This window comes from Chamaea fasciata, unplaced genomic scaffold (genome assembly GCF_029207755.1).
Source record: "Chamaea fasciata isolate MVZ Bird 193981 ecotype frontalis unplaced genomic scaffold, bChaFas1.0.hap1 SCAF_148, whole genome shotgun sequence".
Taxonomy (NCBI): Eukaryota; Metazoa; Chordata; class Aves; order Passeriformes; family Sylviidae; genus Chamaea; species Chamaea fasciata.
The window spans coordinates 118,439-140,649 of record NW_027094233.1 but is presented as its reverse complement, the minus strand read 5'-3'; the positions used below and the strand labels follow the sequence as shown (position 1 = coordinate 140,649).

General features: G+C 58.6%; 2 protein-coding genes across 3 annotated transcripts; both read left to right on the top strand.

Annotated features, from left to right (window-relative positions):
• The first annotated feature begins 1,243 nt into the window (after window positions 1–1,243).
• On the top strand, window positions 1,244–22,210 carry LOC136304707 (zinc finger protein ubi-d4). Of its 2 annotated transcripts, XM_066208197.1 has the most exons (12): window positions 1,244–1,602; window positions 3,790–3,950; window positions 4,547–4,654; window positions 5,776–5,939; window positions 7,967–8,059; window positions 9,266–9,344; window positions 10,092–10,133; window positions 12,110–12,247; window positions 12,827–12,955; window positions 13,888–14,000; window positions 14,561–14,642; window positions 19,275–22,210. In XM_066208197.1, exons 1-12 carry the CDS (start codon window positions 1,571–1,573, stop codon window positions 19,349–19,351), a joined length of 1,218 nt encoding a protein of 405 aa, XP_066064294.1. In that variant the 5' UTR covers window positions 1,244–1,570; the 3' UTR covers window positions 19,352–22,210. The 2 variants fall into 2 exon arrangements, with proteins under 2 accessions (XP_066064294.1, XP_066064293.1); XM_066208196.1 differs by lacking the exon at window positions 10,092–10,133 and having other exon boundaries at window positions 1,501–1,602.
• LOC136304694 (splicing factor 3A subunit 2-like) lies at window positions 16,764–19,244 on the top strand (the record flags this gene model as incomplete). The annotated part of the gene is given in 4 exon segments (XM_066208176.1): window positions 16,764–16,922; window positions 16,925–16,996; window positions 17,391–17,530; window positions 19,211–19,244. Coding segments are annotated over 4 exon segments (405 nt in total), but the record flags the coding sequence as incomplete, so codon positions are not given.
• Window position 22,211: the final 1 nt, after the last annotated feature.

Below are 22,211 nucleotides of genomic sequence, written 5' to 3'. Positions count from 1 at the left end.
GAAGTGACCTGGAAGCGAGGAACTCACCTGGAAGCCGAGGTCAAACCACGCTCGCCGTGGGTGATCTCTGTTTGAGCCAACTCGGTTAATTCAGGTTTGGGGAAAAGGGAAAAGAGCTCCAAAAACGGGGAATTCTTTTTGGGGCAGGAGTTTTTAGAGGGATGAAGAGCCTTGAGGGGTGGCTGGGTTTGGTTGAGACCGCAAAGAGACACGGGGAATCGGAGATTTCAGGTCTGCGGGATCCATCCCCCGCTTCCCCCCGACGCCATCCTCTCCTGGCCCTCGTTTATCCCTCACTTCCCTCCCAGCCCTCACGCCTTTCCCTTTTATCCCCCCAAACCTCCGCCGGCCCTTCCCCATTTCCCTCCGCCCCTTCCCCATTTCCCTCCGCCCCTTCCCCATTTCCCTCCGCCCCTTCCCCATTTCCCTCCGCCCCTTCCCCATTTCTTTCCCTCTCCGTTCTCCCTCTTCTCGCCCCTCTCCATGGAAGGGCTGAGGGTGAACACGACCTTTGGGCTCATCAGATCCAACCAGCACCACCGGGTCACCACTGAACCGTGTCCCCGCGGGCCACGTCCCGGCTTTTTTTCAGGATAATTCCAGGACAGCAGCTCCAGCACATCCCTGAGCAGCCCGTGCCAGGGCGGCACGACGCTTTCCACGAGGGAACTTTCCTCAATAAACCTCCCCGGCTGCAACTCGAGGCCGTTTCCTCTCGTTTTATCCGTCGGGACAAGGGATCCCAGCCCCAGCCTCTTTCCAGGGAATTCTGTGGAGCAGTGGGGTCTCTCGAGGCTTCTTTTTCCGGGATAGAACCCCTCATCTCTGCCATCGCTTTCCCCCTCACTTTCCGTCCCTTTCCCCCTCACTTTCCATTTCCCCCTCACTTTCCATTTCCCCCTCACTTTCCGCCCATTTCCCCCTCACTTTCTGCCCATTTCCCCCTCACTTTCCGTCCATTTCCCCCTCACTTTCCATTTCCCCCTCACTTTCCGTCCCTTTCCCCCTCACTTTCCATTTCCCCCTCACTTTCCGCCCATTTCCCCCTCGCTCTCCCGCCTTCTTCTCTCCCATTTTTTCCTCCGTTCTCCCCCATCCTGTCACTCATTCTCCCTTCATTTCCCCCCTCACTCTGCCCCCTCCATTTCCCCCCTCCGTCTCCCTCCTCTCTCCCCCCTTTATTCTCCCCCAGATCCCCCCTCTTCCTCCCTCCCTCCTTCCTCCCCATCCCCTCCCTTTCTCCCCTCACCTTCCTCCGCCATTTTCCCCCTCAGATCCTTTTCCCGCCCTTTTTCCCCCCTCAGCGCTTGGCGGCCCCGCTCCCCCTTTTCCCGCCTTTTCCCGGCGCGCACAGCGCCGCGCAGCGGCCGGGAGGACTCCGCGCTGCCCCTTTCGCTCCCTCTCCCTCGGCCTCTCCTCTCCGCCGCCCTTCCCTCTCCCTCCTCCTCCCTCCATCCCTCTCCTTCCTCCTCCTCCTCCCTCCATCCCTCTCCTTCCTCCTCCTCCTCCTCCCTGCGCGCGCCCCTCCCTCCGCGCACGCGCCCCGCGGCGCCCCGGCGGCGGAGCCAAGATGGCGGCGGTGGTTCAGAATGTGGTCAAGCTGTGAGTGCGGGTCCCCCCCCCCCCCGGAGCCCGGCCCCCCCGCGGGGCGGGAGTGGTGCGGCCCGGCCGGCGGCGGGAAGCGGCGCCCCCCCCCCGCGCCGGGCGGGACCAAGCGGGTGGGGGGGGGGAGGGGGGCGCGCACACACGCGCGCGCATTGTTCGGGGTCAACTTTGCTGGGGGGTGGGGGGCGAGGAGACCCTGAAATCCTCCCCACAGAGCCGGGAGGACCGCGGGGGTCTTGGGGCGGCGAGCGCCGCGGCTGCGGGGCTCCGGCCCTGGGAAGGTCCCGGAGGGGGCAGAGGGAGGGCTGGTCCTGGGAAGGCGGAGAATTCCCGGTGTGGCGTCCCCCGGCCCTCCGTGGGTCCCTGCGCGCCCGGGCGCGAGCGTCCTGGGGAGGCCAAGGACGGGGCAGGCGGCCCGACACGGCCGGGGGGGCTCTGCAGCCCCGGACGGCCCCGGTATCCCGGGATAGCCCCCGGTATCCCGGGATAGCCCCCGTATCCCGGGATAGCCCCCGTATCCCAGGATAGCCCCCGTATCCCAGGATAGCCCCCGGTATCCCGGGATAGCCCCCGGTATCCCGGGATAGCCCCCGTATCCCGGGATAGCCCCCGTATCCCGGGATAGCCCCTGTATCCCAGGATAGCCCCGGTATCCCAGGATAGCCCCCGGTATCCCAGGATATCCCCCAGTATCCCAGGATAGCCCCCGTATCCCAGGATAGCCCCCGTATCCCGGATATCCCCAGTATCCCAGGATAGCCCCTGGTATCCCGGGATAGCCCCCGGTATCCCAGGATAGCCCCCGGTATCCCTGGATATCCCCAGTATCCCAGGATAGCCCCCGGTATCCCAGGATATCCCCATTATCCCAGGATATCCCCAGTATCCCAGGATATCCCCAGTATCCCAGGATATCCCCCGGTATCCCAGGATATCCCCCGTATCCCAGGATAGCCCCCGGTATCCCAGGATAGCCCCCGGTATCCCAGGATATCCCCAGTATCCCAGGACAGCCCCGGTATCCCAGGATATCCCCCGTATCCTGGATATCCCCCGTATCCCAGGATATCCCCAAAATCCCCGGACATCCCCCAGTATCCCAGGACAGCCCCAGTATCCCTGGACATCCCCCAGTATCCCAGGATATCCCCAAAATCCCCGGACATCCCCTGTTCTTCCCTGTCCGTTCCCGCTCTGCTTCCCGGTGCATCCCAGCGAAAGTCCTGAAGAGGCCGAGCTGGGGGAGCCTTCCCCGGGGTTCCCTCTAAATCCTCGGGTTTCCTTCCAAATCCTCGTATATCCCTGTGCATTCCTACGTGTTCCTGTGTTCCCTTCTACATTCCTGTCTATCCCTGTTTTTCCCTGCGTTTCCCTGTGTTTCCCTGTTTTTCCCTGTATTTCCCTGTGTTTCCCCGTATTTCCCCGTATTTCCCTGTGTTTCCCTGCGTTTCCCTGCGTTTCCCTGCGTTTCCCTGCGTTTCCCTGCGTTTCCCTGCGTTTCCCTGCGTTTCCCTGTGTTTTCCTGACTTTCTGCGGTCGTGTCCCGGAGGGTTTCCGGGTTGATCCCGATATTCACCAGGATTTTATCCCTGAGGCTCTCCAGTTGTATCCCTGACACTCCACTGGTGTCCCTGACTTCCTTGACGCACGGTCCCTCATTCCCACATTCCCAGTGCTGGGCCGCGATCCCTGTTGGGCCCCCATTCCCTGTGCCATTCCCTGTGCCAATCCTGCCATTCCCTGTGCCCATCCTGCCATTCCCCGTGCCAATCCTGCCATTCCCTGTGCCAATCCTGCCATTCCCTGTGCCAATCCTGCCATTCCCTGTGCCAATCCTGCCATTCCCTGTGCCATTCCCTGTGCCAATCCTGCCATTCCCTGTGCCAGTCCCTGTGCCATTCCCACATTCCCAGTGCCAATCCTGCCATTCCCTGTGCCATTCCTGGTGCCCATCCTGCCATTCCCTGTGCTATTCCCTGTGCCAATCCTGCCATTCCCCGTGCCATTCCCCGTGCCATTCCCCGTGCCATTCCCCGTGCCAATCCTGCCATTCCCTGTGCCATTCCCCGTGCCGTTCCCCGTGCCATTCCCTGTGCCATTCCCCGTGCCATTCCCCGTGCCAATCCTGCCATTCCCGGCCCCATTCCCGGCGTTTTTCCCGGCCGTGACCCGTGCCGTCCGCAGGCTGGGCGAGCAGTACTACCGGGACGCCATGGAGCAGTGCCACAGCTACAACGCGCGGCTGTGCGCCGAGCGCAGCGTCCGCCTGCCCTTCCTCGACTCCCAGACCGGCGTGGCCCAGAGCAACTGCTACATCTGGATGGAGAAACGGCACCGCGGGCCCGGTACGGCCGGGAAAACGCCGGGAAAACGCCGGGAAAACGCCGGGAAAGGACAGGAGAGCGGGGGGGAAACGGGGGGAAACAATGAGGAAAAGATGGGAGACCGCGAGGAAAAAAACGGGAGAACGGGAGGAAATTATGGGAAACAATGAGGAAATTATGGGAAACAATGAGGAAATTATGGGAAACAGTGGGGAAAAGATGGGAGGAGAACAGGGAAATAACGACGGGAAACAACGCGGAAGTTATGGGAGAATGATGGGAAACGACGGGGAAACGACGAGGAAAAGATGGGAGGGGAATAATGGGGAAATAACAGGGAACAAAGGAGGAGAAGACCAGGGAAACGCCGCGGGAACGACGGGAAAACACCGGGGGAAACGCCGGGGATAAAAACGGGGGAACGCCGGGAGAACGCCGGGGAAATAAACGTCAGGAAAAAAATAAACGTCAGGAAAAAACGAACGACGGGGGAAGGGCGGGGAGGCGACGGGGCCCGGGGTGGCCTGGGCTGCTCCGGGAGAGCTCGGGAATGTTCTGTCAGCGCCGGCGATTTTCCAGGCCGGATTTCGGGGCCACTTCCCGGCGTTTCTCCGCAGGTCTGGCCGCCGGGCAGCTCTACTCGTACCCGGCGCGGCGCTGGCGCAAGAAACGCCGCGCCCACCCCCCCGAGGACCCGCGGCTCTCCTTCCCCTCCATCAAACCCGGTAATTCCCGCCCGCCTTTCTCCTGGCTTTTCCCCCGGTTGCTCCGGGTTTTGCCCCATCTTTCCCCCTTTTTCTCCTTTTTTTCCCCATTTTTTTCCCGTTTTCCCCCCATTTTCCCCTATGTTTTCCCATTTTTTCCTATTTTTTCGCCCTTTTTCCCCCATCTTTTCCCATTTTTTCCCATTTTCCTCCCATTTTTCCCCATTCTCCCCATCTTCTCCCATTTTTTCCCCATGTTCCCCCGGTTTTTCCTCTTTTTTCGCCCTTTTTCCCCATCTTTCCCCCATTTTCCCCCCATTTTTTCCCATTTTCCCTCATTTTTTACTATTTTTCCCCATTTTCCCCCCATTTTTCCCCCCATTTTTCCCCCCTTTTTTCCCTGCTTTTCCCCCGTTTTTTTCCCATTTTTTCCTGGTTTTTCCCTGTTTTTTCCCCCGTTTTTCCCCCGTTTTTCCCCCCATTTTTCCCCCGTTTTTCCCCCTTTTTTCCCCCATTTTTTCCCTGTTTTTCCCCGTTTTACCCCCGTTCTTCCCCCGTTTTCCCCCCGTTTTTTCCCTGTTTTTTCCCCCATTTTCCCCCGTTTTTCCCCCATTTTTTCCCCGTTTTTCCCCCGTTTTTCCCCCATTTTTTCCCCGTTTTACCCCCGTTCTTCCCCCGTTTTCCCCCCGTTTTTTCCCTGTTTTTTCCCCCATTTTCCCCCGTTTTTCCCCCATTTTTCCCCGTTTTTCCCCCGTTTTCCCCCGTTTCTCCCGATTTTTTCCCGTTTTTTCCCTGTTTTTTCCCTGTTTTTTCCCGTTTTCCCGTTTTTCCCCGTTTTCCCCCCGTTTTCCCCCCGTTTTTTCCCTGTTTTTTCCCCCGTTTTTTCCCCCGTTTTTCCCCCTTTTTCCCCATTTTTTCCCCGTTTTTCCCCGTTTTTCCCCTGTTTTCCCCCCTTTTTCCCCCATTTTTTCCCCGTTTTTCCCCTGTTTTCCCCCCGTTTTTTCCCTGTTTTTTCCCCCCTTTTTCCCCCATTTTCCCCCCTTTTTCCCCCTTTTCCCCCCTTTTTCCCCGTTTTTCCCCGTTTTCCCCCCCGTTTTCCCCCCGTTTCTCCCGGTTTTTTCCCACCTTGGTGCCCTTCCCAGACGCGGAGCAGACGCTGAAGAAGGAGGGGCTGCTGGCCCAGGACGGGAGCAGCCTGGAGGCGCTGCTCCGGACGGATCCTCTGGAGAAGCGTCCGCTGCCCGACCCGCGCGTGGACGACGACAGCCTGGGCGAGTTCCCGGTCACCAACAGCCGCGCGCGGAAGGTGCAGCCGGGAATTCCGGGGTGGGAGACGGGAATTCCGGGGTGGGAGACGGGAATTCTGCACCAGGAACTGGGAATTCCACACTGGGAACCAGGAATTCTGGGACGGCAACTGGGAATTCTGCACCAGGAACTGGGAATTCCAACCAGGAACTGGGAATTCTGGGATGGGAAATAGGAAGTCCAACCGGGAAATTGGGAATTCCGGGACGGAACCAGGAATTCCAGGATGGGAACCGGGAATTTCGGGGCACAAAACTCGGACTTTTCCCACTCCGGACGTGGGGTTTAGGGTTTGGGATGGTGGGGAGAGGGAACGGGAGAATTCCGGCCCCTGGGGAGGTTCTGGAGCCAAAATTCGGGGATTTTTTTTGGCCTGGGGAGAAATTTGGGAAAAGGGAGTTTCTGGACTGAAAAAAAGGGTTTGGTCCCAAATTTTTGGGAAGAGGGAGATCCTCATCCCAGAAGTCCGTGGGGGGGGAATTCCGGCCCAGAAGTTCAGCGAAGGGGAATTTCCTGCTCCTGAAGTTCAAGGAAAGGGAAGTTTGGGGGTCGTTCTCCCAGAATTCCAGGGCTTTTCCCGCAGCGTGGCTTGTAGCGGGGAAATCTCTTCCCGGCCTCGATTCCTTCTCCTTTTCCTGCATCCCTCCTCCTCCCGGCCTTTTCCCGCCGAATCCGGCCCTTCCTTGGCTTCTTGGGGGATGAAACATCCCAGATTCCCTGTTCGTCCCCAGAAACCTCCATGGGACATCCCAAATTCCTGATCCATCCAGGAAAACCTCCATGGAACATCCCAAATTCCTTATCCATCCATGAGAACCTCCATGGAACATCCCAAATTCCTTATCCATCCATGAGAACCTCCATGGAACATCCCAAATTCCTTATCCATCCAGGAAACCTCCATGGAACATCCCAGATTCCTTATCCATCCATGAGAACCTCCATGGAACATCCCAAATTCCTTATCCATCCAGGAAAACCTCCATGGAACATCCCAAATTCCTTATCCATCCAGGAAACCTCCATGGAACATCCCAAATTCCTTATCCATCCATGAGAACCTCCATGGAACATCCCAAATTCCTGATCCATCCATGAGAACCTCCATGGAACATCCCAAATTCCTTATCCATCCAGGAAAACCTCCATGGAACATCCCAGATTCCTTATCCATCCAGGAAAACCTCCATGGAACATCCCAAATTCCTGATCCATCCATGAGAACCTCCATGGAACATCCCAAATTCCTGATCCATCCAGGAAACCTCCATGGAACATCCCAAATTCCTTATCCATCCAGGAAAACCTCCATGGAACATCCCAAATTCCTTATCCATCCATGAGAACCTCCATGGAACATCCCAAATTCCTTATCCATCCATGAGAACCTCCATGGAACATCCCAAATTCCTTATCCATCCATGAGAACCTCCATGGAACATCCCAAATTCCTTATCCATCCACAGGAACCTTTCCGTGCCTCCTCTGGGATGGATCTGGCCGTGGTTCCTCCTGCCTCCCTCCCCGTTTTTCCCTGTTTTCCCCATTTTTTCCCTTTTTTCCCATTTTTTTCCTGGTTTTTTCCCTGTTTTTCCCATTTTTTACCTTTTTTTTCCCGGATTTTCCCCGGTTTTCCCATTTTTTCCCCATTTTTCCTGGTGTTTTCCCTTTTTTCCCCATTTTCCCCTTTTTGTACCCGTTTTTTCCTGTTTTTTTCCCCGTTTTTCCTGTTTCTTCCCTGTTTTTTTCCCATTTTTTCCCCGTTTTTTTCCTGTTTCTTCCCCGTTTTTTTACCTGTTTTTTCCTGTTTTTCCCCATTTTCCCCCATTTTCCCCCGTTTTTCCCCGTTTTTTCCCATTTTCCCCTGTTTTTCCCATTTTTCCCCGTTTTTTTCCCGTTTCTTCCCCCGTTTTTCCCCATTTTTCCCCGTTTTTCCCCGTTTTTTCCCATTTTTCCTGGTGTTTCCCCCATTTTTCCCCCTTTTCCCGGTGTTTCCCCCCGCTGACCCCCTCTGCTCCTCCCCAGCGGATCCTGGAGCCGGACGATTTCCTGGACGATTTGGACGACGAGGATTACGAGGAGGACACGCCCAAGAGGCGGGGGAAGGGCAAGGCCAAGGTGAGGCAATTCCAGGGAATTCCGGGGGGGAACGGCGCGCAGGAAAACCGGGATTCTTCCCGAGGATTCGGGGGCGGCTCCGGGCCCTTCCCTCGCGTTCCCAACAAGGATTTTGCCGTGGGATTGATGCCGGGGGTTCACCTGGAATTCCCGGGGAATTTGCCGGCGTTTCCTTAGGGATGCCAGGCTGCTCACCTGGAATTCCTTTGGGATCGCGCCTTCCCCTGCTCCTCTTCCCGGGTTTTCCCCCGCAAATCCCAGTATTTTCTCCCAAATCCCGGTTTTTTCCTCCCAAATGCTGTTGTTTTTCCCAAATCCTGGGTTTTTCCCCCCAAATCCCATTTTCCCCCCCAAAATCCCAGTTTTTTTCCCCAAAATCCCAGGTTTTTTCCCCTGAATCCCATTTTTCCCCCACAAATCCCAGGTTTCGCCCCCAAATCCCATTTTTTCTCCCCTAAATCCCAGTTTTATTCCCCCAAATCCCATTTTCCCCCCAACCCCATTTTTTCCCCCAAATCCCGGGTTTTTTCCCCCCAAACCCCATTTTTTCCCCCAAATCCCATTTTTCCCCCAAATCCCAGTTTTTTTCCCCCCCAAACCCCATTTCCTCCCCAAATCCCCATTTTTTCCCCTAAATCCCATTTTTCCTCCCCAAATCCCAGTTTTTTTCCCCCCCAAACCCCATTTTTTCCCCCAAATCCCATTTTTTCCTCCCCCAAATCCCCATTTTTTCCCCCAAACCCCATTTTCTCCCCCCAAATCCCATTTTCCCCCCCAACCCCATTTTCTCCCCCCAAATCCCAGTTTTTCCCCCAAATCCCAGTTTTTTTCCCCTGAATCCCATTTTTCCCCCACAAATCCCAGGTTTCCCCCCCAAATCCCCATTTTTCCCCCCAAATCCCATTTCCCCCCCCAAATCCCCATTTTTTCCCCTAAATCCCCATTTTTTCCCCCCAAACCCCATTTTTTCCTCCCCCAAATCCCCATTTTCTCCCCCCAAATCCCCATTTTCTCCCCCCAAATCCCCATTTTCTCCCCCCAAATCCCCATTTTCCCCCCAAATCCCCATTTTTTCCCCCCAAATCCCCGTTTTTTTTTCCCCCCAAACCCCATTTTCTCCCCCCAAATCCCATTTTTCCCCCCAAATCCCCATTTTTCCCCCGCCCAACCCCGTTCCTCCCCCCTCAACCCCGTCGTTCCGCGCAGGGCAAGGGCGTGGGGGGCGCTCGGAAGAAGCTGGACGCCGCCGTCCTGGAGGACCGCGACAAGCCCTACGCGTGTGACAGTGAGTGCGCCCCGGCGGCCCGGCACCGCCACCGGCCACCGGCCACCGGCCACCGGCCGCCGTCCCGCTCGGCCCGGCCCCTTCCCCCGCCGCGGCCTTCTCCCGCTGGGAATTGCGGGGAGGGAGACCCGAGGGTTGTGAAAGAGCGCGATGGGAACCGAAACACCGAAAGCCCCAGACCCAACCCAAGCGGCGCCGGGCGCCGGACACCGGGTGCCAGACACCGGGCACCGCGCACCGCGCACCGGGCACCGGACACCGGGCTCCGGACACCGCGCACCGGACACCGGACACCGGGCACCGCGCACCGGGCACCGGACACCGGGCACCGCGCACCGGGCACCGGGCTCCGGGCTCCGGGCATCGAGCACCGGACACCGGGCACCGGACACCGGGCGCCACGCACCGGGCACCGGGCTCCGGGCTCCGGGCATCGAGCACCGGGCGCCGCACACCGGGCACCGGGCACTGGGCACCGGGCACCGGGCTCCGGGCTCCGGGCTCCGGGCTCCGGGCGCGCTCCGAGGCCCCGGCCGCCGTTCCCGGCGCTCCCTCCCGGCGCCGGCGGGGCGCGCGCGCGCGGCCGCTCCCCTCTCTGTCTCCTTCCTGCTGTCCTGCCGCTCCCCGGCCTGGCTGTCCCCCTCTGGCTCGCTCCGGTCTCCTGCTCTTCCCGGCCCCCTCCCCGGTTTTTCCACGTCCGTCCGTCCGTCTCCGTGTCCTCTCACGACTTCTCTTTCTGTGTTTCAGACAGTTACAAACAAAAGCATTCCTTGAAACCTCCCGACCGAGGTAGTTCCGCTCTCTCTCTGCTCGTTTTTTTCCTGCTTTCTCCTCCTTTTGGATTTCGTTCCCTCCCCCACCGCCTTGCCCTTTCCTTTTTTCCTTGTTTTTTTTTTAATTCCTCCCGACCTCAGGAAAGAAAAAAATAATTAATAATAATAATAATAATAATAATAATAATAGGACGCCCCTGTGGAGGCCCGGGAGGAGGGGAGGGAGAAGCCAAAGGCCACGGGAGCGACGTCAACAGCTCCAGCCCCCCCCGACCCTTTTCCAGCGGGGATCGAGGCCGGGAAAACAAAGATTTAACCCCCCTCCCCCCCCGTGGAGTCAGCAGCGGGAAAAACACGGAGTTTTCCAGCCCAGTCCCCGAATCCCGGGATCCGCCGCCCTGGGCTCGTGTTTCCCGCTCCGAATCCACCTCCAAAAAATGAAAACATGAAAAAAATTCCCACCCCCCGGAAAAAAAACCCCAAAACCAGCCAGGGCTGGGGAATTCGGGATGTTCCCGAGGTTCCTGCTCCTCGCCGCGGGAGGAGAATTCCCGAGCCGTGCTTGGAGGGTTTGAGGGGGAGAGGCGGCTTGGGAGCGCCGTGGGCTGGGGAATTCCGTGGGAATCCCGGTGGAATTGCTGCTTTGTCCTCGGTGCCGCCCCGATGCCGGTTTATCCGCAGGAACGCCACGAATCCCGGGATCATTCCCGTGGGTTTTTATCCCCCCCCCCCAAAAAAATCCTGCTTCCTTTGGAAGTTCTGCCCCCGTTTTCCCGGCTCCAGCTGCTTTCTCCCGGATTTTTCCACGGTCTGGGGAGGGCGGATCCGGAAACTTCCGTGGCGTTCCCCGAAAAGCTCCGAAATGGGGAAATCTCATCCCAAAGCCCGGCTCCTTCCCAAGTCTTGGAAAACCGCGGGGAAAACACGCTGGGAAACACGAATGCGCCTGGAATTCCCGCTCCAGCGCCGCTTTTTTGGGATTTTGTCCCAATTCCTCGGGCTGGGAAGGAGCCGGATCCGGGCTCATCCTTCCCGCGCCGAAACGGGGCCGGAAAGGGATTTTGGGGTGTCCTTGGATGAGGAAAAACTTCCCAAAAAACCTGGAAAAGCAGCACTGGGGGCCGGAGGCGGTTCCCTGATCCGCCGGGAGCTGCGCGGAGGCAGAAATCTCCCGAATTCCAGCTGGGAAGGGGAGAACCGATGGATTCCGGCCTTTGGGGAGCCCGGCTGGATCCCTGGCCACTCCCAGATCCCTCCTCGGATCGCCAGGATTCCCGGGAATCCCCTTCCCTCGGATTTCACCTTGGCCTGGGGATCTCCTCTCCCCGATACATTCCCAGTAAGGGTTTTGCCGTGGGATTGATCCCGGGGATTTTCCTGGAATTCCTTTGGGATCCCAGAGGATTTACCTGGAATTCCTGTGGGATCCTGGGGGATTTTCCTGGAATTCCTGTGGGATCCCAGAGGATTTACCTGGAATTCCTGTGGGATCCTGGGGGATTTACCTGGAATTCCTGTGGGATCCCACCGTGTTTACCTGGAATTCTTTTGGGATCCCAGAGGATTTACCTGGAATTCCTTTGGGATCCTGGGGGATTTACCTGGAATTCCGGGGGATCCCGGGGGATTTACCTGGAATTCCTTTGGGATCCCAGGGGATTTACCTGGAATTCCGTTGGAATTCTGGGGTGGTTTTACCCAATTCCAGCCGCTCTGGGAACCCCAGCCCAGCGCTGGCATCGGGGCTGCTCTGGAGCATTTGGGATTCGGGATTTGGAATTCGGGACTCAGGATTTGGGATTCGAGGTTCAGGATTTGGGTTTCAGGATTTGGGATTTGGAGTTCGGGGTTTGTGGTTTGGGACTCAGGATTTGGAGTTTGTGGTTTGGGATTTGGGATTTGGGATTTGGGATCGGGGTTTGGGATTTGGGATTTGGGATCGGGGTTTCCATCCCCGCCCTGACTGGGATTGTTCCCGGCTTCCCTCGGCAGTCTGCGGGAAGCGCTACAAGAACCGCCCGGGGCTCAGTTACCACTACGCCCATTCGCACCTGGCCGAGGAGGAGGGCGACGACAAGGACGACTCCCAGCCCCCCACGCCCGTCTCCCAGCGCTCCGAGGAGCAGAAATGTAAGGAAAAAAACTGGGAATGGGCCAAGGCCCAGCCCAGTCCAGGAGGGAACGCCGTCCCTGATCCCGGGAAATGGGGGGAACCCGCGGGGAAATCTGAAATCCCCCAATGGGAAATCTGAAAATTCCTGGGAAATCTGAAAATTCCTGGGAAATCTGAAAATTCCCGGGAAATCGGAAATCCCCCAATGGGAAATCTGAAAATTCCCGGGAAATCTGAAAATTCCCGGGAAATCTGAAATCCCCCAATGGGAAATCTGAAAATTCCCGGGAAATCTGAAAATTCCTGGGAAATCTGAAAATCCCCCACTGGGAAATCTGAAAATTCCCGGGAAATCGGAAATCCCCCAATGGGAAATCTGAAATCCCCCAATGGGAAATCTGAAAATTCCCGGGAAATCTGAAATCCCCCAATGGGAAATCGGAAATCCCCCAATGGGAAATCGGAAATCCCCCAATGGGAAATCTGAAAATTCCCGGGAAATCTGAAATCCCCCAATGGGAAATCGGAAATCCCCCAATGGGAAATCGGAAATCCCTGGGAAACCTGAGATTCCCGGGAAACGTCGGCTTTTCCAGCCAAGAAGGGCCCCGACGGTTTGGCCCTTCCCAACAACTACTGCGACTTCTGCCTGGGAGACTCCAAGATCAACAAGAAGACGGGGCAGCCCGAGGAGCTCGTGTCCTGCTCCGACTGCGGCCGCTCCGGTGAGCGCTGCCCGGGATCCGGCGGCTTTGGGATCGCGGGTCCCGGGGTTCCCACTGCCTGGAGGGGCCGGGATAATCCCCGGGATCCTGGGAGAGATTTGGGATCCGGCGGCTTTGGGATCGCGGGTCCCGGGGTTCCCACTGCCTGGAGGGGCCGGGATAATCCCCGGGGTCCTGGGAGAGATTTGGGATCCGGGGGGATTTGGGATCGCGGGTCCCGGGGTTCCCACTGCCTGGAGGGGCCGGGATAATCCCCGGGATCCTGGGAGAGATTTGGGATCCGGGGGGATTTGGGATCGCGGATCCCGGGGTTCCCACTGCCTGGAGGGGCCGGGATAATCCCCAGGGTCCTGGGAGAGATTTGGGATCCGGGGGGATTTGGGATCGCGGATCCCGGGGTTCCCACTGCCTGGAGGGGCCGGGATAATCCCCGGGATCCTGGGAGAGATTTGGGATCTGGGATGATCCCCAGGATCCTGGATGGTCTTTGGGATCCTGGGGGAGCTCTGGGATCCTGGTGGATCCCTCTTCGGGGGGGCTGGGGCTGAGGTTGGCCAGGGTCTTTGGGATCACGTGCCCCCCCCACATGTCCCTGTCCCCGGCTGTCCCCGATGTCCCCGATGTCCCCGATGTCCCCGATGTCCCCGGCTGTCCCCGATGTCCCCGATGTCCCCGATGTCCCCGATGTCCCCGGGCTGTCCCCGATGTCCCCGGGCTGTCCCCGATGTCCCCGATGTCCCGGGCTGTCCCCGGCTGTCCCCGATGTCCCCGATGTCCCCGATGTCCCCGGGCTGTCCCCGATGTCCCCGATGTCCCCGATGTCCCCCGGCTGTCCCCGATGTCCCCGATGTCCCCGATGTCCCCGGGCTGTCCCCGATGTCCCCGATGTCCCCGGCTGTCCCCGATGTCCCCGATGTCCCCGATGTCCCCAGGCCACCCGTCGTGCCTGCAGTTCACGCCGGTGATGATGGCGGCGGTGAAGACGTACCGCTGGCAGTGCATCGAGTGCAAGTGCTGCAACATCTGCGGCACCTCCGAGAACGACGTGAGCGCCCCCAGCGCCTGGGGGGGCCAAAACCACCTGGGGGGCCAAAACCACCTGGGGGGGCCAAAAAATCACCTGGGGGGGCCAAAACCACCTGGGGGGCCCCAAAAACCACCTGGGGGGGCCAAAAATCACCTGGGGGGGCCAAAACCACCTGGGGGGGCCAAAAAATCACCTGGGGGGGCCAAAAATCACCTGGGGGGGCCAAAAATCACCTGGGGGGGCCCCAAAAATCACCTGGGGGGGCCCCAAAAATCACCTGGGGGGGCCCAAACCCACCTGGGGGGGCCCAAAACCACCTGGGGGGGGCCAAAAATCACCTGGGGGGGCCAAAACCACCTGGGGGGGGCCAAAAATCACCTGGGGGGGCCAAAAATCACCTGGGGGGGCCCAAAAATCACCTGGGGGGGCCCAAAAACCACCTGGGGGGCCAAAAATCACCTGGGGGGCCCCAAACCCACCTGGGGGGGCCCAAAGCCACCGGGGGTCCTTCTAGTGAGCTGTGGGGCCCGGGCGAGGCTCTTTGGGGCCGAGGGGGAACTCTGGTGTCCCCGCGCCAGGACCAGCTGCTGTTCTGTGACGACTGTGACCGCGGCTACCACATGTACTGCCTGACGCCGCCCATGTCCGAGCCCCCCGAGGGTGAGCGCGGCGCCAGCGCCGCCCGGGACTGCCGAAACCTCGGGGTTCCACCCAAAAACCTCGGGATTCCACCCCAAAACCTCGGGGTTCCACCCCAAACCCACCCCGGGATTGCCGAAACCTCGGGGTTCCACCCCAAACCTCGGGATTCCACCCCAAACCCGCCCCGGGATTGCCGAAACCTCGGGGTTCCACCCCAAAACCTTGGGATTCCACCCCAAACCTCGGGATTCCACCCCAAACCCACCCCGGGATTGCCGAAACCTCGGGGTTCCACCCCAAACCTCGGGATTCCACCCTAAACCTCGGGATTCCACCCCAAACCTCGGGATTCCACCCCAAACCTCGGGATTCCACCCCAAAACCTTGGGATTCCACCCCAAACCTCGGGATTCCACCCCAAATCCACCCCGGGATTGCCGAAACCTCGGGATTCCACCCCAAAACCTCGGGATTCCACCCCAAACCTCGGGATTCCACCCAAAAACCTCGGGATTCCACCCAAACCTTGGGATTCCACCCAAAACCCTCGGGATTCCACCCCAAACCTCGGGATTCCACCCCAAACCTCGGGATTCCACCCCAAAACCTGCCCCGGGATTGCCGAAACCTCGGGATTCCACCCAAAAACCTCGGGATTCCACCCCAAAACCTCGGGATTCCACCCCAAACCTCGGGATTCCACCCCAAACCTCGGGATTCCACCCCAAACCTCGGGATTCCACCCCAAACCTCGGGATTCCACCCCAAACCTCGGGGTTCCACCCCAAACCCGCCCCGGGATTGCCAAAACCTCCTCTGGGATTCCCAAAACCCGCCCTGGGATTGCCAAACCCGCCCTGGGATTGCCAAACCCGCCCTGGGATTGCCAAAACCCGCCCTGGGATTGCCCAAACCCGCCCTGGGATTGCCCAAACCCGCCCTGGGATTGCCAAAACCCGCCCTGGGATTGCCCAAACCCGCCCTGGGATTGCCAAAACCCGCCCTGGGATTGCCAAACCCGCCCTGGGATTGCCAAACCCCGCCGTGGGATTGCCAAAACCCTCCGTGGGATTGCCCAAACCCGCCCTGGGATTGCCCAAACCCGCCCTGGGATTGCCAAAACCCGCCCTGGGATTGCCCAAACCCGCCCTGGGATTGCCCAAACCCGCCCTGGGATTGCCAAAACCCGCCGTGGGATTGCCAAAACCCGCCCTGGGATTGCCAAACCCGCCCTGGGATTGCCAAACCCGCCCTGGGATTCCCAAAACCCGCCCTGGGATTGCCAAACCCGCCCTGGGATTGCCCAAACCCGCCCTGGGATTGCCCAAACCCGCCCTGGGATTGCCAAAACCCGCCCTGGGATTGCCCAAACCCGCCCTGGGATTGCCAAAACCCGCCCTGGGATTGCCAAACCCGCCCTGGGATTGCCAAACCCCGCCGTGGGATTGCCAAAACCCTCCGTGGGATTGCCCAAACCCGCCCTGGGATTGCCCAAACCCGCCCTGGGATTGCCAAAACCCGCCCTGGGATTGCCCAAACCCGCCCTGGGATTGCCCAAACCCGCCCTGGGATTGCCAAAACCCGCCGTGGGATTGCCAAAACCCGCCCTGGGATTGCCAAACCCGCCCTGGGATTGCCCAAACCCGCCCTGGGATTGCCAAACCCGCCCTGGGATTGCCAAACCCGCCCTGGGATTGCCAAACCCGCCCTGGGATTGCCAAACCCCGCCGTGGGATTGCCCAAACCCCGCCCCGGGATTGCCAAACCCGCCGTGGGATTGCCCAAACCCGCCCTGGGATTGCCAAACCCGCCCTGGGATTGCCCAAACCCCGCCCTGGGATTGCCAAACCCCGCCCCGGGATTGCCAAACCCGCCCTGGGATTGCCAAAACCCGCCGTGGGATTGCCCAAACCCGCCCTGGGATTGCCAAAACCCGCCGTGGGATTGCCAAAACCCGCCCTGGGATTGCCCAAACCCCGCCCCGGGATTGCCAAACCCGCCGTGGGATTGCCCAAACCCGCCGTGGGATTGCCAAACCCGCCCTGGGATTGCCCAAACCCGCCCTGGGATTGCCAAACCCGCCCCGGGATTGCCCAAACCCGCCCTGGGATTGCCAAAACCCGCCCCGGGATTGCCCAAACCCGCCCCGGGATTGCCCAAACCCGTCCTGGGATTGCCCAAACCCGCCGTGGGATTGCCCAAACCCGCCCTGGGATTGCCCAAACCCGCCCCGGGATTGCCCAAACCCGCCCTGGGATTGCCCAAACCCGCCGTGGGATTGCCAAACCCGCCCCGGGATTGCCCAAACCCGCCCCGGGATTGCCCAAACCCGCCCTGGGATTGCCCAAACCCGCCGTGGGATTGCCAAACCCGCCCTGGGATTGCCCAAACCCGCCCTGGGATTGCCCAAACCCGCCCTGGGATTGCCCAAACCCGCCCTGGGATTGCCAAACCCGCCCCGGGATTGCCAAACCCCGCCCTGGGATTGCCCAAACCCGCCCTGGGATTGCCCAAACCCGTCCTGGGATTGCCCAAACCCGCCCCGGGATTGCCAAACCCCGCCATGGGATTGCCAAACCCGCCGTGGGATTGCCAAAACCCGCCCTGGGATTGCCAAACCCCGCCCCGGGATTGCCAAACCCCGCCCCGGGATTGCCAAACCCCGCCCTGGGATTGCCAAACCCCGCCCCGGGATTGCCAAACCCCGCCCCGGGATTGCCAAACCCCGCCCCGGGATTGCCAAAACCCGCCCTGGGATTGCCCAAACCCGCCGTGGGATTGCCCAAACCCGCCGTGGGATTGCCCAAACCCGCCCCGGGATTGCCAAAACCCGCCCCGGGATTGCCAAAACCCGCCCCGGGATTGCCCAAACCCGCCGTGGGATTGCCCAAACCCGCCGTGGGATTGCCCAAACCCGCCCCGGGATTGCCCAAACCCGCCCCGGGATTGCCCAAACCCGCCCTGGGATTGCCCAAACCCGCCCTGGGATTGCCCAAACCCGCCCTGGGATTGCCCAAACCCGCCCTGGGATTGCCCAAACCCGCCCTGGGATTGCCAAAACCCGCCCTGGGATTGCCCAAACCCGCCCTGGGATTGCCAAAACCCTCCGTGGGATTGCCCAAACCCGCCCTGGGATTGCCAAAACCCGCCGTGGGATTGCCCAAACCCCGCCCTGGGATTGCCAAACCCGTCCTGGGATTGCCAAACCCGTCCTGGGATTGCCAAAACCCGCCCTGGGATTGCCCAAACCCGCCCTGGGATTGCCAAACCCGCCCTGGGATTGCCCAAACCCGCCCTGGGATTGCCAAAACCCACCGTGGGATTGCCCAAACCCGCCCTGGGATTGCCAAACCCGCCCTGGGATTGCCCAAACCCGCCCTGGGATTGCCAAACCCGCCCTGGGATTGCCAAAACCCGCCCTGGGATTGCCAAACCCGCCCTGGGATTGCCCAAACCCGCCCTGGGATTGCCCAAACCCGCCCTGGGATTGCCCAAACCCGCCGTGGGATTGCCAAAACCCGCCCTGGGATTGCCAAACCCCGCCCTGGGATTGCCAAAACCCGCCGTGGGATTGCCAAAACCCGCCCTGGGATTGCCAAACCCCGCCCTGGGATTGCCAAACCCGCCCTGGGATTGCCAAACCCCGCCCTGGGATTGCCCAAACCCGCCCTGGGATTGTCAAAACCCACCGTGGGATTGCCAAACCCCGCCCTGGGATTGCCCAAACCCGCCCTGGGATTGCCAAACCCCGCCCTGGGATTGCCAAACCCGCCCTGGGATTGCCAAACCCCGCCCTGGGATTGCCCAAACCCGCCCTGGGATTGCCAAAACCCCGCCGTGGGATTGTCAAAACCCACCGTGGGATTGCCCAAACCCGCCCTGGGATTGCCCAAACCCGCCCTGGGATTGCCAAAACCCGCCCTGGGATTGCCAAACCCGCCCTGGGATTGCCAAAACCCGCCCTGGGATTGCCCAAACCCGCCCTGGGATTGCCCAAACCCCGCCGTGGGATTGCCAAAACCCGCCATGGGATTGCCAAACCCGCCGTGGGATTGCCCAAACCCGCCCTGGGATTGCCAAACCCCGCCGTGGGATTGCCCAAACCCGCCCTGGGATTGCCAAAACCCGCCCTGGGATTGCCAAACCCGCCCTGGGATTGCCAAACCCCGCCGTGGGATTGCCCAAACCCGCCCTGGGATTGCCAAACCCGCCCTGGGATTGCCCAAACCCCGCCGTGGGATTGCCAAAACCCGCCATGGGATTGCCAAACCCGCCGTGGGATTGCCAAACCCGCCGTGGGATTGCCCAAACCCGCCCTGGGATTGCCAAACCCGCCCTGGGATTGCCCAAACCCGTCCTGGGATTGCCAAACCCGCCCTGGGATTGCCCAAACCCGCCCTGGGATTGCCCAAACCCGCCCTGGGATTGCCCAAACCCGCCCTGGGATTGCCAAACCCCGCCGTGGGATTGCCCAGCCTCGGGATTCCTCCCGGGTTTCCCTCTGGGATGTGGCGAGGGGTTTTACCCTCCCCAATCCTCCTCCTCCTCCTGGCGCCCTTCCCCTCCCCCGTGCCCTCCCCCGGCAGCCCCGGCGGTTCGCTGGGGATGAGGAGGCGCTGAGGCCGAAGGCTGATCCCGCCCTTCCCGCAGGGAGCTGGAGCTGCCACCTCTGCCTGGACCTGCTCAAGGAGAAGGCGTCCATTTACCAGAACCAGAACAGCTCCTGATCCTCCTCCTCCTCCTCCTCCTCCCCCCGCGGCTCTGGGGCCTTTGATTTTCCCCCTTTTTCTTTTGGGTCATTTTCCCTCCTTTTCCCACGTTTGTGTTCTCTTTTTTCCCCTTTTTTTTTTCTTTTTTCCCCTTTTTTTTTTCTTTTTTTCCCCCTTTTATTTTTCTTTTTCCCCCCTTTTTTTCCTTTTTTTTCCTTTTTTTTTCCCCCTCCTTTTCCCAGTTTTTTCCCCCTTTTTTTTTCTTTTTTCCCCCTTTTTTATTCCTTTTTTTTCCTTTTTTTTTCTTTTTTCCCCTTTTTTCTTTTTTTTTCTTTTTCTCCCTCATTTTCCCTTTTTTCTTTTTTTCTCCCCTTTTTTTCCCCCTTTTTTCCCCCCTTTTTTCCCCTTTTTATTTCTCCTTTTTTTTTCCCACCTTTTCCCCCTTTTTTTTCCTTCCTTTGCCCCTTTTTATCCTTTTTTCCCCCTTTTTCAGGGGATTCTTTTATTTCCCTTTTTTTATTTCGACTTCCTTGTTTTCACCCTCTCATTCCCTCCCCCCCACCCTCTTTTTCCCTTTTTCCCTTTTTTTCACCTTTTTTCATCTTTTTTTTTTAAAATCTCTTCCATTCCCTTCATTCCACCTCTTTTTTTTCCCCAATTTTGGCTCCTTTTTTTTTCCCCAATTTCCCCCCCTGACATTTTTTAGGGTGACCCCCTCCCCCTCCCTCCAGGGTGACATTTTTGGGGTGACTTTCATCCCTTCCCCTCCAATTCCCAGGATTTCACCCCAAAACTCACCCCCTCCCCCCCTCCCGGCACTGCAGGTGCCAAATTTCCCCTTTTCCCCTTTTTTTTGTTTTTTTGGGAATTCCGGGGCGATTTTGGGGCTTTTTTTTTTTTTTCCCCATTTTTTGAGGGATTTTTTTTTCCCACTTTGATTTTTTCTCCCTTTTCCCTCATTTTTATCCCCCCCCCCCCACCCCCCAAGGTGGTTCCTGGCCCCTCCCCCCACCCCCACGAGGCCTTACCCCTCCCCCACCACCCCAAAATGGGGCAAAATCCCCGGATTTGGGGATTCCCCCCCCCACCCCTCCCCCCGGCACGAAATGGGGTAAAAAACCCCAATTTTGGGGTTTTCCCCGGGCTCCCCTCCCCCCCAGGGTTGGTTTGGGGTTCGGGGGTGGGGGAGGGGTTGAGGTTGGATTTTTTGGGGGCGGGGAGGGAGAAAAATCCTCTTTTGGCCCCAAAACGCCGCTGGGGGAGGGGAGGGAGGGGGGGAGGGGTTTGGGGCTGTGGGAACCCCCAAATCCCCCCAAATCCCCCCAAATCCCGAATTTTCCCCCTCCCCGCCTCCCGTGGACTGAATGTGCCTGTTTTTCTTAAAAAAACCCACAAAAAAACAAAAACAAAAAGAACAAAAAATAAACGGACTTTAAAGCACCTACCTCCGACTGCCCCTCCCCCCCCGCAGCCCCAAATCCCCCCCGGACCCCCCGAGAGGAGCCCCCGGGATGGGCCCCAAAAACGGCTGAAAAAACCCAAAAACGGCTGAAAAAACCCAAAAACGGCTGAAAAAAACCCAAAAACGGCTGAAAAAAACCCAAAAACGGCTGAAAAAACCCCAAAACGGCTGAAAAAAACCCAAAAACGGCTGAAAAAACCCAAAAACGGCTGAAAAAAACCCAAAAACGGCTGAAAAAACCCCAAAACGGCTGAAAAAAAACCCAAAAACGGCTGAAAAAACCCAAAAACGGCTGAAAAAAACCCAAAAACGGCTGAAAAAACCCAAAAACGGCTGAAAAAACCCAAAAATGGCTGAAAAAAAACCCAAAAACGGCTGAAAAAACCCATAAACGGCTGAAAAAACCCAAAAACGGCTGAAAAAAAACCAAAAACAGCTGAAAAACCCCCAAAACAGGCAAAATAACCCAAAAACGGGCAAAATAACCCCAAAAATGGGAAAAATAACTCCAAAACGGGCAAAATAACCCAAAAACGGGCAAAATTACCCAAAAATGGGCGAAATAACCCAAAACAGGCAAAATAACCCCAAAACGGGCAAAATAACCCCAAAAATGGGAAAAATAACTCAAAACCGGGCAAAATAACCCAAAAACGGGCAAAATTACCCAAAAATGGGAAAAATAACCCAAAACCAGCTGAAATAACCCAAAAATGGCTGAAAAACCCCCAAACCGGCCAAAATAACCCCAAACCGGCCAAAATAACCCAAAAAATGGGGAAAATAACCCAAAACCAGCTGAAATAACCCAAAAATGGCTGAAAAACCCCCAAACCGGCCAAAATAACCCCAAACCGGCCAAAATAACCCCCAAAACCGGCTGAAATGACCCCAAAAAAGGGCCCAAATCGTCCCAGAGGTGACGGAAACATCCCCCCAACCCCCCCCCCCCCCGGAAATTATTTTTCAAACGCCGAAATGCCCCGAGATAAAACCGCGAATTGCCCGAAACAACCCCAAAAAACACCGCGGAAAATACCCTAAAAAAGGCGAAACACCCCAAAAACTGGGCAAAGCGCCCCCGAGGTGACTGAGGAATGACCCCCAGGTTGGTCCCTGAAATCCCCCCCGGAATTCCGCCTGCGAGGCCCCGTCCCGCTGCTTTCTCTCCTCGCCGTCGCCAGCGCGGTTTTTGGGGCGAATCGGCGGCGTTTCGGTTCAAAAATGGGGCTTTTTTTTTTTTTCTTTTCCCCTCCCCGCTCCCCCCCCCCCCCAGCCCGTTTTCGCGGTCCCGAAATCGGGGGGATTCGCCCCAAATTCCCTCGGCGAAGCGTCGCGGTTGTGTCTTAGCCGGGGGACGGGCGGGACGGCGCCGCCACGGCTCGTTTTTGGTAATAAAAACGGCGGAAAACGGAG

Coding starts and splice junctions, on each gene's coding strand:
- LOC136304707 (XM_066208197.1), top strand. CDS start 1,571: ATGGCGGCGGTGGTTCAGAATGTGGTCAAGCT. Junction 3,951..4,546: donor GAAACGGCACCGCGGGCCCG/GTACGGCCGGGA, acceptor GTTTCTCCGCAG/GTCTGGCCGCCGGGCAGCTC. Junction 12,248..12,826: donor GCGCTCCGAGGAGCAGAAAT/GTAAGGAAAAAA, acceptor CGGCTTTTCCAG/CCAAGAAGGGCCCCGACGGT.